Consider the following 14,387-nt stretch of genomic DNA (forward strand, 5'->3'; position numbering starts at 1 on the left):
AATATAAAACTGTCCCAAAATAATCCACTGCAGATTTGCTATTTATTTTGCTTTTGTTGCTGTTAAAACCCAGTAATGTAGAACATTGATGGCTAAGAAACACCTGCATTCAACAAGCAATTAATAAACGGGGTAATCGGGGCACCATCGGAAGCTGCATTATCATCCATTAATGACATTTTCAACAGGCGAAACAGCATATTCACCTTACCTGTCAGTCTGTATGTACTGTAATGTTAAATCTCCATCCATCTATTTAAGAAACACTTGTCTTCTTCACTGCCCCTCCTTATGCGTTCAATCTGTCTTCATCAGGACTCTTGTCAGTTGGATTATTGTTCTTCAGTGTACCTTAAATGCCAGTTCTGTCTTTTGGCTCTGACATTTCATGCTCATAATAGGATAAAAGATTTTTAATTAGCTTAAGGTCTAACCACAAAAAAGATATTGACTTGGCTCTCGGTGTAAAATTCCCAGGAGGGCTTTGTCATATTCAGGACCGACAGCGACATAATGTAACACACAAATGATGCTAATGTGATTCGTAGTACAAATATGTTGTTTTTTTAATTATTACTCTGACATGACATGTCATCTTGCCGTTATTTACACAGTGCTATCAACTCAAATTAGCTCACTGAAAAAAAAGAGAGAGAAATTGCGAGAATACACCTGAGATTCGTGACACAGAGCCGGCACAGGCGTGAAGCTAAGATATTCATCTTGATTCCTGTGCCTTCCATCCAGACTAACATCATATACCTGCTCCACAAGATATTGGGGAGTTGAAAATAATCCAGCCAAAGAGTGAGAAATCCTTTAAACCTATAGAGGCTGTGGCCGTGATGGTCACGATTTTTCTCTACAACACCTTTTCACTCACATAAAACCCTCTGATTGAATGAACTCCAACTTGTGACAGAACTTGAAATACATTTCTTTTTTTGCAAATTTACATTGACCTTCATTTTCACCTGCAATGCCATTAAATTCCTCCAACTTGGTGAAGTGAAAGACAATGAAAAAAAAAGAATTGGTTGGTTCAAGTGTCTAATTTCTTCCACTTTCTTTGAAATGAATTATTTGTTAAGGCCAGTGTACAATAAATTATGGAAAATGTGCCGTCCTTAATCACGTTATTATGACAGCGTACTTTTAAAAACAGAGCGTAACGATGAAGATATCTTTATATCTTTAAAGTATCCACTAACAACATTGGATCAAATGGCCATGTGCGTATTTGTTTAGCTTGCACCTGGGCATTTCTAGGAGTTGACAAGGTCTGGGAATAAGCCATGCAGTCTGGGGCAGAGATCAGCATCAGGGTTAGGATTTGTTATATATAACTGTACAGTTGTTAAATGTCTTTGGAGCACAATCTAAAGAGTAAAGTAACCGCAATACACTCCTTTGTGACCCGGTGAGAAAGTACCAGACTTCCCTAAAAAAAAGTTCCCGCAGGGGAACTTAGAAAAACGCTGTCTTTGACAAATTCTTAATCATTTGTCCCCTCATGTAAATTCTTCCAATGCAATACATTGAGTTTTTCTTTTCCCTGTTTTAAAAAAAAAGCTTGTCTCGATGTGTTGCAGTTTACCGGCTTGGTAATCTGTATCTTCCGTTCACAACAATTACACAACCGCCGTCTTCTTAGTGACAATTAACCGCTCAAAGTGGAGAATTATATGGGGCAAAAGAAAGAATCTTTCCAATGCCCAGGCCAGGCGACGCCACTGCTCGTGAGCAAGAAATGAAATAGACGAGCAAATAAGATATGACCAACAAAAAGGCCAATGTCAATTGTTAAATAAACTTGTCTTACATTGTCATTTTAGATTCATTTTGAAAGATGCTGTTCCTGGAACTAATAAAGCTTTAGCTCCAGAGGGCCATCTCATTCATATTTGCTCTGCGGTGTTACTGAATTTGTTCATGCAGCAGCTACAGTGATACCTATAGTTTTAGGAAACATAAGATAAACAAAGCTAGAATGTCAGTCTATAATGTGTCTTTCTTCCTTAATGTAACACTGAATAAATCAAATCTGAATAAATCATACAGTAGATTAGATGGGCTCTGCTGAGTAGCCAGTCTGTAATCTATTAGTTTCCGCTGGACAAATCCTTGCTGACCTCTACCCAATCTGCTCCTAAGACTTGCTCCTGGCATTAATTATGGAACTAGCTAATTACATAATGCTTTAAGCAGTATATTGTGTGTATGCTGAATTGCAAATTATTGAATTTTATTTAGAAACTAATTTGTAATAAATACTTATTTTCTTATCATCACAAACATGCATTTTAAAAAAGCGGTACATGTGCAATTTGATGAGATTAAGAGTGGGATTCAATTTTAATTACATAAATTAACTGAAGCATGGAGTGTCTGATTAACAGCTGTCAGTCTGTTCACCGCACCTGGGAACTCTACACTGAACATAATCAGGAGTCGCACGCCAAGTCCTCTCGGATATATAGAGCGTTACGCTCTCCGCATAAATCACTGGGTATCTGTTTTAAGATGATCACTTTGACAGTGTTTAGTCGTCTTTCTGTTGTTTAAAAACTCCTCCGGTTGGGTTTTCTTTTTATTAAACAATGTTCTGAGGCAGGCTGTTTTTAAACATTTTGATGTTATTTATCCGGCTGTCTCCACCAATGTCTTCAACCTCTCAGGTTGTTTGAATACCAATCACATGCTGTGGTGATGAATATTGTCCGCTGCAGTTTACACCCTTTGTGTCATCATCTTTTTTTTCGTGTGTTGACAGGTAGTTGACAACTGCGATGGAACTTTTCCTCCTGTCCTGTCACGTGATTGGTTTAAAGTCATTCTTAAGTGAACTAGTTGACTCTGCCACCGCTTTATTTGCAATCGTGTTGCATTGGTGTGTACAGGCTGTAACCGTTCTCCCTGGAGAGACATGTCACCACATTGGGAGTGATCTGCATCGATTCTTTCTGCTCCTTTTTTTTTTCAATTAGGCGATTGGTTTCGCTTGGTAACTGGAGCCAGCCACAACTTCACTGTTTATGAAAATTCAAGCCAGCAACATATTTGTGTAAAATACCTCATGAATAAAATATTGAGTGGAAAAACCTTCCCTCACACAAATAGACCAAAATGTTTTCTGCTCACAAGCATGCTGAAGGCAAGGCAACTCAATTTATACAGCACGTTTTCCTACACCAGGGCAATTCAGTGTGCATTACAAGGTAATAAGCATACAGCAAAGATAAGAGATGTACTATTTAAAAGTAAAGTTGTGCTAAAACCGGCAGCAATTCAAAGACTAAATACACATCACACATTTATTCTTTACCATAATGAAGGCAAGCTGGTACTCAGTTCACGCCTACACAGTAACACGGTTTGCAGCAGTCAAGCTGAATAGTTTAACGCACATCACCCAACCTGGCTTATTGAGCCTCCTCCCGACCGGGGATGGGTATGGCTCAGACAAAACTCACCTTTAGTGAAGCAACGGTATTTAATTCAGTGTTATTAATGTTAAAAATAGTTTTAACTGATCTGACATTGAGAGGGAGGGCACATGAGTGGGAAAATGAGAGGCAAAGTGCATGAAAAGAGCTAAAACGTATCTCTATTTGTGTAGTCTCCTATTGAATATTCAGTGGTGGAGGAAGTGTTTAAGGTCCTTTAGTAAAAAATACTACTTCTGTTCAACCAATAGTGCAAACTTCAAAATTATTAAAAATAGATGAGTAAAATAATTAAATGAAAAAACAGTAAATCCTCACTTTTAAGAAGCTGGAACCATGAAATCTTAAAGGACAAATTCCTAGTTCACTTTTTGTTAATTGATTCATTGTTTCAGCTTTATACTGGTATATTCTGTTGGGTAGTTCAATGTACAACAAAGCATCATATTGTATAAGTATTTCACATGTTTTGTATGCAAAAATCTTATTTCTTTGAGGTTACTTTAACTCCATGTGTAAAATTATTGTAGAGGAGAAGTTCATTATTTCTCTCTCTGAAATGTAGTCAGGTAGAAGTATAAAGTTGCATGAGAAGATAATACTTCAGATACCTTACTCAGTTGCATTCCTCCATTTGGGATTAATGAGTTATACTGTGTTGAAAACATTTTCAATTATTTCTGTCTTTATTTTGAAACAGCTATTGTCTAGCAAGCAGCCACTGATTGTCTACAGATTTCAGCCTCTCTGCTTTGCTCACGCTGCATTCTGTAACATCAAGGATTTATAAGATGGCCTCCAAGAAAAAGGGGGACAGAAAGCTTCCTTACATCTGATGTGTGCCTGATAACACATCTGATTGTGCAATCCGATGTGTAGTGGATTTTTAATTCGGAGAGCTTGAACTCTCACAAGCTGCAGAATTTCACCCACAGGGATTTATATTCAGTTGCCATTTCCGCTCCTCAAACTTGTAACACCGACAGCTAAAGGAATGAAGTTGAATTGAATATGTGGACTTCTCATATGATTTTGCCATCATTGTTTTCACCCTGTTTGGGGTCTATGTGAAAGAAAATGAGTGTCAAGTACTGTATACCTGCACACTAGCTTTGTTCTCTGCTCTATTCGTGTTTTCCTAACTGTGTGAAGTCTACACCTCCATGCAGAGGATGGAGATGCTTTTGAACAGCAGTGAATTAGAACAGTGGTGCTTAAAAGCCATTTCACCCACACCTTTCGAGTTAAATGGATTTATAATAGTCTAATCTTTGTGACTTTCTTTTTACCACCCATGGGCAAAGGGTTAATAAAATACACAGCTGCGCTGCAAAAAAATCTCCCTAAAATAAATACAATTTTATTCCTTTGCAGTTACTCAGAAATAATGTCATTCAATTACAGTTACTAATCAGAATGTTGGTGATTGCAAAGGGGGTACATCAGAATATATTATTTTTCGGTGAAAGCTTGTATGTAGAATATAACATTCATTCTGTTTCTTTGTGATTGTTTAGTTGGTAGCTCTGCTCGCCTCGCTGCTTGTACCTGCTCAGGCTGCTAAATCATGAATCCTGCTGATTGTCTAGCACTTGTCGCCTTCCTTGGTAGGATTGGTTAGGTTTAGACAAAAGGAAAGAGGGTAAGGATATCTGGCTAAGCCAATCATTTTAGAAAAAAGGCAACCCGATGGACTGCTGCACTGCTCACCCTTCACCGCCCCCTTTTAAGAAAGAAACAAAATATTTTATTTAGCGAATTCATGTGCACTCAATTTTACTGTTTTGCTATCATTTACTGCACTAGTTTCTTTCGTCTCCTCCATATTTTACCGAGAACGGAACTTTGCACAACTTTGAGACGACATTCAAACACTCTGCAATTCTCTAACTTGTTGCTATCACTACAAATATTAGCTGCTCTGTTTCAACAATGTGCCTGCAGGCTGAAATTCAACTTTGATGTCCTGTTGGGGGATGCAGTAACTTCAACCAGAGTATAGAAGAACTGTAAGGAAAAATCTCCTATCTGCTATGGTTATTTATGCAGTGAAAAAGTCCATAGGCTTCAGCCAAAATGTTGAATTATTCCTTTAACTTCGGAAGCTATGATGAAGCTTCAGCAGAGTTAGGCAAATCAAGTGTGGATCTTCATATTGGCATTTTCAACTAAATGGTAAATGGCTACATATATAGTGCTTTTATACATAGCAATTTATAAGGTTTTTGCTGCTCATTTAAACACGCATTCACACATCGATGGCAGGGAGTTACCTCGCCGCGAGCTGGCCTGACCAATGCAAGCAATTTGAGATTCAGTGTCTTGTCCAAGGACACTTTGGCATGTGGACAAGAGGAGGTGGAGACCGAACCGCTAACACTATGAACAGTAGACACTCTTCTCCCTGTGCGCCAGCTACCCAGAAACACCGTGCATAAAAAAGTAGAAACACAAAAATGGACTTTTAAATTGTAAAGCTGGTGATTTACTTAAACGTGTTTATCTAAGACTGCTGAATAATTAAGATTACTTGAAGAAATCACGACATGTTTTAAGTCCAATTCGATTCCTTCATTTAAAGATGATCCTGCTTACTTTGTTATTTAGTGTCTGCAGTCTGAAACACAGTGCCAGTTCAACAACAAATCTGCAGTGGTGCATTGCTTTGGTTCTGCTTGCTTTGGTTTGGTACTTATAAAAACAAAACCATCTAGTTTTCTTTTTAGATATTAGTGTGAAATCCATGCAAACCTTATTTCAGATTTTTAGCTTTCATTGAAAATAGATGAATTTCTATAAAATATACTTATTTTCCTTGACACTGTAAACTTAGAAATGAAGGACTGAGGAAATAACATGACATTGTTTATCTTCCACAGTAGTCCTTTCTGGTAGAGTTCAGACCCCACATCAAGCAAATATTGTTGAACATATTTTGCTGAACATTGACCTCTTGTTCTGTTTTATGTGCAGAGGCATCTGTAGCGCCAACATTGATTTCCATTTTGTTTTAAAGTGCTTTGCTTGCTTAATCACTGACACTTGCATGAAGATGTTGAGTGGATCTAATTACAGACTCATATCCCACCTGTGCAATTAGAAATCTGCGGAAAGAGAGAAATTGTGTGAAGGGAGATAAATTATTCTCTCTGGTGTATTTATGAGCACCGAGACCTAACATTGTCTTTGCTCAAAGCTGCTCCACTATCGTTGCTGCTGAGCCTTTTCACATGTGTGTGTGTTGTGGTGGTGATGCGCCCCGTAACGGGGATTTTACAAAGTGAAAACAAGGAAACTGACTGGAGGGGAAGGACTTCTTCAACATATTTGTGAGCAAAATAGTTGAAACTCTCCTGTCAGCATCCATAGACTGAAATTCCATGACATCTTCAAACCCATTAGTAACACGATCTACTTGAGGATGGCTCGTTATTGAATTATGCTGCTTAGGTTCGTTAGCAGTGCAGTACAGTATCAGTGCTTCTCCGGCACATGGCTTTTACATTAGCAGCCTTGCATACTATTTAGTGTGCTGTTATCACTACATGGAAAAGCTGTGCAATACAGCCGCCCTCTACTATAATGGAAAAAGAATAGCGATGAGTGTGTCGTGCTTTATTTTAAACACAACTAAGAGGCATGCGAGCAGTTCTCATAGGCTGTACTTGGGCACATCTGTGCTTTGAGCCCAAAGCTACCTTGCTGATGTTTAGCAGGTTATGTTTTCAATGTTCACCGTAATAGTTTAGCATGCTAACGTTTGCTAATTAGCAGTAAACACAAAGTACAGCTGAGGCTGATGGGAATATAATTTGCAGATTTGGCCATAGACAGAGATAAAACCAGATGATGGCTTTAGAAGAAAAGTCAGGTCACCAAAAACAATTACAAATCCTCATGTGAACATGTGTCCCTAATCTCGTGGCAATCCATCCAGTAAGTGTTGATATGATAAATGGACTTGCATTTGTATCACACCTGTCTAGTTTTCCGACCACTCAAGCACTTACACTACATGTCAACATTCACCCATTCACTGATGGCAGAGGCTGCCACCCACCTGCTCATCAGCATCTAATCTAATTACACATTCCCACACCGATGACACAGTGCAAACACACTTTAGTCTTTAGTCGGCAGGTCGTAGCTAACGGTGCTAGCAGTGCTAAACGTACGGCAGACGTGCTGACAGAGCTAAGTGTTTACTTGAGGGGGAACCAGAGGGTTGGTGCTACACTTCTATGACCATGCTGTCAGTCAGGTTAGCGTTATCAGCTGTAATCCCCATATGAGAGTGCTGCAGAGCAGAAGCCATGACCTAGCCAGTGGGGCACGCTCACATGCACTAACATGCACTAAAAGCATGCACAGTCGGCCCGGCTTTGTCAACAAAGCAAGGTCAGAGAAGCTTGGATTACACGGAGGGAGACCGACTGTAGTCTCTGCTCAGGTAGACGTCACTCCACTATATCTACATATAGCAAGTCGTTTTTTGCTGCTATAAGTGGTGCAACGGATCATAAAACTCACAGTTCGGATCAGATCACGGATCAGAGTCACTGATCGGATCAGCACAAAAGAAAAAAAGGGAGCAAATATAACTTTTGGAGATCCCAGATCATATGTTTTGCCGCCAATTCTAATTGCGATCATTGATGATCCATATTGGCAGATACAGATCCTTTTGTTTGATTATAGCAGCTGGTCTACAAGGCGCCAGACAATACATTTGTTTGCCTCTGTCCCATAAATCATTTAAACCACTCTGTGGTCTGTAAACCATCACAAATTCAAAATGTTATCCTTTTATCTTGTTATAGTAATTTTTTTTTTCATAAAATCACACAATTCAAACGATATAGCTTAGAGCTGGTGTTAGGAAGTTACACAGGTCAGAATTCATCTCTAATATCTATTTATGTTGTAAAAACATCTCCTTCAAACAACTGTTTCAAAACAAAAGTTTCTCACCAACACTACATTTTACAAGATTACATTTGAACACATTATAATGTTTTAATTTACCTTCACCCAATACTAATTGTCACTGAACAGAGCCTGAACACATCATAATATAACTGAGCGGAACCTTCGTTCGTTGGCGATCAGAGATCGGCGACTAGAAAAGCATGAATGCCGATGTCCTGATCGCATATTTGACTGAATATTGGCGGATAACAATCTTCGGTAACACTTTATTTCACACTGTGATGGTTAACGTTAAACTGTGTAATTAATCCGCAGTTCACCTGCGTGCCGAACCGTGAAGGGGGATCTGTACGGATCACGGATCGACAGTGGTCCGTTACACCACTAGCCTCTATATTGATGCTCTGAACCCCTGTGTGTTGCACCTTGAATAGATTGTATTTTCAGAGTTAAGCTCCATTCTGTGGGCTCCATCTAAGCTTACAGAAAAGCTTTTGTTGTGTACTGTATATAAATTGATGACATACCCTTTGTAATTCTTGTATCAGATGAGGATATTTTGATTTACAGCGTTGTCCTTTCTGTGACCGCTCTCAACAAGTCACTGGATGTTAACAAGGAAGACAAACATCACCACCAACTAGCCATGGAGTCATTATATAATAATAATGTATTATAATAATAATGTAATAATAATAGTGTATAATGTATTATTATGTATTAATAATGCAGCTTCCATAGTATATGATGTTTTTGAAATGCAAAATAAGAAGTTATCTTGAAAAGCTTTTACGGTTTGGTAAGAAAAAATAATTATTGATGTTCTGAGTGTGCCGTCTGTGTCTTATTGCTTTTAATATTTTAAAAGTGAAAGCTGATTTCATTATGTGCAAATTCTGTTTGTGTGCGTTTGTGTGTGTGTATACACGAATGTGTATAGGCTATGTTCAAGGACTTTTTGGTCAGGACGAAGTCTGTCAAAGGAACAACATGCATTCTTTTCTTATCCATTTCTATACAGTTTCATATACAGCACCATTAGTTGGTTGACTGAACCACAGATGAGCTATGCTTTACAGAATCCAAATTACACAAGAGCCATTTTTCATTCCGTGGCACTCTTCACAGGCAAAGAGCCATAGATAGGCCTGTTCGCTTTCCTTATTTGTCCTTGTCTGCTGGAGGTTGCCTCTGGCTGACATAGCCTGAATTTAAGTGGACATCAATCTCGATAAAGAGGCAAAGCACAGAGTAATATTACCTCCTCGTATTCGTTTTTAGCTGTTTAGCAAGACAATGCAAATAAGCATGTCTCACACCACAAGCTGAAACACACACCTCTGATATGAAACAAAAATATTTGGATCTCACTGTGGTTTCACGGCATGGTGTCTCTTCGGTTTTACGTGTCTATATCTCGACACAGTCTCAGCTGTTGTTTTTAACACCCACAGCTTAGAATAGGACAATATGCGTCTATTTGTATGGCTGTGTCGTGATGATAAAAAGATTTCCTCCGGCTGGCTGGTGGCCTATCTGAGTGCTGCAAAAGTGATGCAGGGAAAATTTGGCTCAGAGGTGGCAGCCATGCCACAGAGGACTGGACTTCATGCACTCCTCATAAATGATGGTCATTAATTCTCCATGTAGGTAGAGTTTTTCCACGTGCGGTGCAGGAGCCCGTACCCCGGCCACGTTCAACCCAATCAGCACCACTTCTCATTCGTCTATGCCCTCTTATTTCTCCCTCACTCTTTCCCCGTCGCTCCCTGTCTGCTCTCCCTCAGTTATGTATGAAGACAGATTTCTCGGCTCTCTCTGTTTGACGAGCCCATCTGATAAGTTGCAGACAAGTCACCATGGTTTCCATCATTTGTGATGCTTGAGGCACTCTTCTTTTCTCCTATTATGAAATATGAGTTGTTCCCAGTTGGCTCCCTTGACCTAAATGTTCAGTGTTTGCACTTGAGAGTTTTTAAGCTCACGCTTGAATTGAGATTTTTTTTTTAATGTGTTTGTTATCAAGTAAGCAGACATACCTGAGGCAGTTGAATTAATTTGCATTATAATCAGACTGAACAGCAAGCTATATTGCCACTCGAAGTTCAAAATTCAAAGTGTTTTGCCTAAATTGCAGTTTAGCACCAAGAAACACATTATAGCAGCTGATCAGCATCAATGCAAATGAAGAAATAGTAGAAGTGTCATCTACTCGTAGACCATATGGTTGCACAGTGGTGCGATTGAAGTACTACAGAAAACCATTTGGCACCGACACAGTCTGTATAGTAAAATCCCAGCAAGCCTCACAGATTAGATTGTTCTTTGTTAACAAACAGAAAAGTTCTTCAAAGGCTCAGACTTCCACATAATTTGAAAGGGAATCGAGCCAGAGCTGCGCTTCCTCTGCCATTAGTGACCTCAGGTCCAAGAATGACAAAAATAATATATATATATATATATATATATATATATACGTATATATATTATTCTTTACAGTATTTGTGTCCTAATATCCCCTTTACATCATAGCTACCTTTTACAAGGAGTAATATTTTATATTTTTTTCAGTTAACATCCATTGTTTTCATATGTTTTTTACAGTTTCCGTCATTTTGTATTCCGTTTTTGGTCTGTTCTCTGAAATGGTATTTGTGCCTTCACAGCTTGGGTATACATTGTACTTATATCTTATGATGGGTGGGGTGACTGATAAGGCTGTCATGAGCATGTAAGAGGCCGTTGTTTCTTTAGTCTCCAACCGACAGGATGACCTTATTTAGTAAGGACATATTTGTAGAGTCAACACGACAGCCTGCTGGTGAGGTCTTGTCCTGGGAGGTCTATGGATGCAGAAACCTCTCCTGACAGACTATTTAAGTTCTGTCTCCAGATCTGGGACTCGCTCAGTTATGAGTTAGTGGTTTGGTGATGTCCAACTCCCTGGAGCACGCCATACAAACGCAGAACTGCCATTACAGAGACTGCGGCACATTAGTGTGTAGAGACCCTGTGGACTTGAGAGCACTTTAGCAGTGTTTCTGTTTCATGGCAACATCTATTAACACTCTTAACCTCTAACGAATAACAGCTGTTGTCTCAGCTACTGTGAAATCTGCACCATCACAGCTGAAATGTTAAATATTTTTAACACAACATCTTATTTTTACATGATCGGTGTTAATTGAAAGTAACGAAAACAAATTGGCTCTGTGGAGATGATAATGGTAAGTGTAAGGCCCTCTGGCTTGTCCCCACATGAGGATATTAATAAGCCATTGACCTTATAGAATTCAATGCCCCGCAGCGGATGTAGATAAACGCTTGGCTTTCAAAAGTTTTATTAAATCAATGACTCATCAGTGCTATTTGTTGCATGTAGCCTAACAACATTTTCTTGATTTGGTTAAGTTGATCTACATGAACATTGAATTTGCCCCAAGACGCATTCACGCTGCTTCATACAGTACATGTATTTAATGAGAAGGTGGAAGTAATTGCCAATACTGTGGTCATGTAGTGATCAGGAGGCAAGACATAATCATTTGCTGTTGAGGTTATGACGTTTGGTTCATAGTGTAATCTTTTAAATGTCAGAAAATAGTCCAACACAATTCCCCAGAGCCCTAAGTGATGTATTCAAGTTGTTTGTTATATTCAATTCATAGTCAAAAACACAAAAGTATTCAGTTCACAGTGATATAAGATAGAGAAAACAAGCAAATCCTCACATTTCAGAATCTGGAAACAATTTTGGTCCTTTTGCATGAAAAATGACCAATTATCAAAAATAGTCAGAAATAAATATTTTTTTAAACAGATTCTTGCTTTATTATTGATTAGGCTGGCATAGCATTTAACTAAATTCAAATAAGTTAAAGTGGAAATTAAAAGCTATTTCATTGGTTTTCTGTGGAGTCAACCTGTTTTTTTCATTTTCTGTGCAAGCTGACAGAGCCTGACACACTGCAACATAAAGGAACATGAGCAATGTGAGGAAAAAAGAAGAAAACAAGCTTGAAAACACAAGCTAAAACAAAAAACCCACATGAAGAAAATTCAAGAGAAAATAGGAGATACACGCAATTACAGGAACCCTGTAAGCACACAACTTAATTGAGCTGCAACACAGTAAAATGCATCCAGGGATGTGAGTAGGATCCTTCCTGCTTGTGTTTTATGATTGTGTTTCCCACATTTGCAGTGAACTTCTAAATGTTTAATCAAACTTGTGAATATGTTTCCTCTATTTGCTTGTATTTTCTTAAGTTGCAGTGCACTGGGTCCTCTCAAGTGCGCTACTAATATTGGACCCTGCAGCATAACGCGTGACGGGAATGTGTCACAAAGCAAGTGAATGAGACCACATAATACTCTTTCTTTGTGTTTTAAAAAACTTGAAGTTTTAGAAAGCGTGCCTGTCCACTTAGATACCTGTGAAAAGTGTAAATTAAATTGAATTTGTTTGCTTGAATCTCTGCACTCCCCCTCCCTGCCACACCCAACCTTTTTTAAAACCTTTTTTATGACAGATGCCATGCTGCTGGTGGCGCAGAGGCTGGAGGGACCTTTCAACATTGAATCTGTCATGGAGCCTATTGATGTCAAGATTTCAGAGGCCATCATGAATATGCAAGATAACAGTGCCCAGGTCTCCTACAGGGTACGTCAATTATGTTTCTTCCCCAGAGAACAAAAGTAACACCTCAGACAGGTTGTTGAAGTCCAACTTGAAGGGAAACTAGGGGAGCAATGACTTTCTTTTAGTCATGCTGGGCTGTGTCTAAGGTGTGTAGTACAACACGTTCTAATTATGTCCAAGTTTAGGTCTTGTATTTGAATTACATGTTTCGATTTGGTCAGATAATCTTAGTTCAACTAACAGTAGTTAATGTGTTTCCTGTGTTTTACTGCATTTTTCGTTTGCCCACAAAATTGTAGTCGGAAAAATAAAAAATAAAATGTAGGTGGTTTGTAAAGATTTCTTTCTGCCTACGCAGTTTTGAATGCCTGTTCTCATACAAAGATAAATGATCTGTTGGCTTTCACATGCAGCAGATGCAGTTTTGTTTATGGTTTAAGTATATGTGGTATTTTCCCAAAAGCCTGTAAAAACTTAAATCTATCATCTTAAATAGCATTGGTCACAGCCCCAAGTTGAATCACCTATCAACGTGGTTACCTCAACTTGACGAAGAGCACTGTCACGCTGGTAATGTGGGGTGAATGCTTCACAAGACCTTAACAAAACAGCATGTTTTCCTATTTTCCGCTTCCCGAGTAATTTAAACCCCTGACAGTTGGGTGCCCATGTTTTTGTAATTGCAGGTTTTTCAAGGCTGTGGCCAGCCAAAACCCGCAGGAATGACTAGGTCTGCCCGTGGTGTTCCGGATGTGTTCCACGCTCGCTTCAGGCCGTACAGCCCAGAGGAACGGCCTACCACTGCAGCTGGCACAAGCCTAGACAGACTGGTAAGGAGGCCGAGCCAATGCTGCTGTTTTCAGACGAGACACTGCTTCAGTGTAAACATCATTTGTCTTTCTGACTTGACACTGTTGATTAAAGCTGGTGATTTGCCATCGTAAGCCCCCGGAGCCGGAAATTAATTCTTTGTACTTGTCCTCCATTCAGGCCCCTCTATCGATTTGTGTTTGTTAACGAATCAACAGCTTTACCCCAAGAGGGCAGGAGGAAGGTGTGTTGTGCTGCCTTCAGTGTCCTTCTCATCTCTGTGTACTTGGCAAACAGAAAAGAAAGGGATGAAAGAGGAGATGGATAGATTTTTTGAGGCTGACCATATCAATTGTTTGCTGTAAAGCGCACCTTTATTTTCTATCAGATTACCTGTATGTTTGTTGGGCTGGATCTTGATACATGGATTTCCATCTCAAACAACCTTGAAACCTAAAATGCTGCATCAGGGTAAAGGTTAACACGGAGCTGACAGACCAATTCAGCTGAGAGACAGTTCTCATCACGGATTACCTTTGCAGCCACAGTGCCCTTCCTTT

The 14,387-nt window shown here is 39.2% G+C and overlaps 1 protein-coding gene across 1 annotated transcript in view; it reads left to right on the plus strand.

The window, feature by feature from the left end:
• LOC142962765 (glypican-6-like) overlaps positions 1–14,387 on the plus strand; it is a 74,519-nt gene that overhangs the window by 41,290 nt on the left and 18,842 nt on the right. Inside the window, exons 5-6 of the mRNA XM_076103403.1 lie at positions 12,908–13,038; positions 13,704–13,847. Of these exons, the coding sequence (XP_075959518.1) occupies positions 12,908–13,038; positions 13,704–13,847 (275 nt within the window). The remainder of the gene's footprint in view (positions 1–12,907; positions 13,039–13,703; positions 13,848–14,387) is intronic.

The sequence above is a fragment of the Anarhichas minor genome, unplaced genomic scaffold, assembly GCF_050575085.1.
Source record: "Anarhichas minor isolate MPS153535 unplaced genomic scaffold, ASM5057508v1 ptg000004l, whole genome shotgun sequence".
Taxonomy (NCBI): domain Eukaryota; kingdom Metazoa; phylum Chordata; class Actinopteri; order Perciformes; family Anarhichadidae; genus Anarhichas; species Anarhichas minor.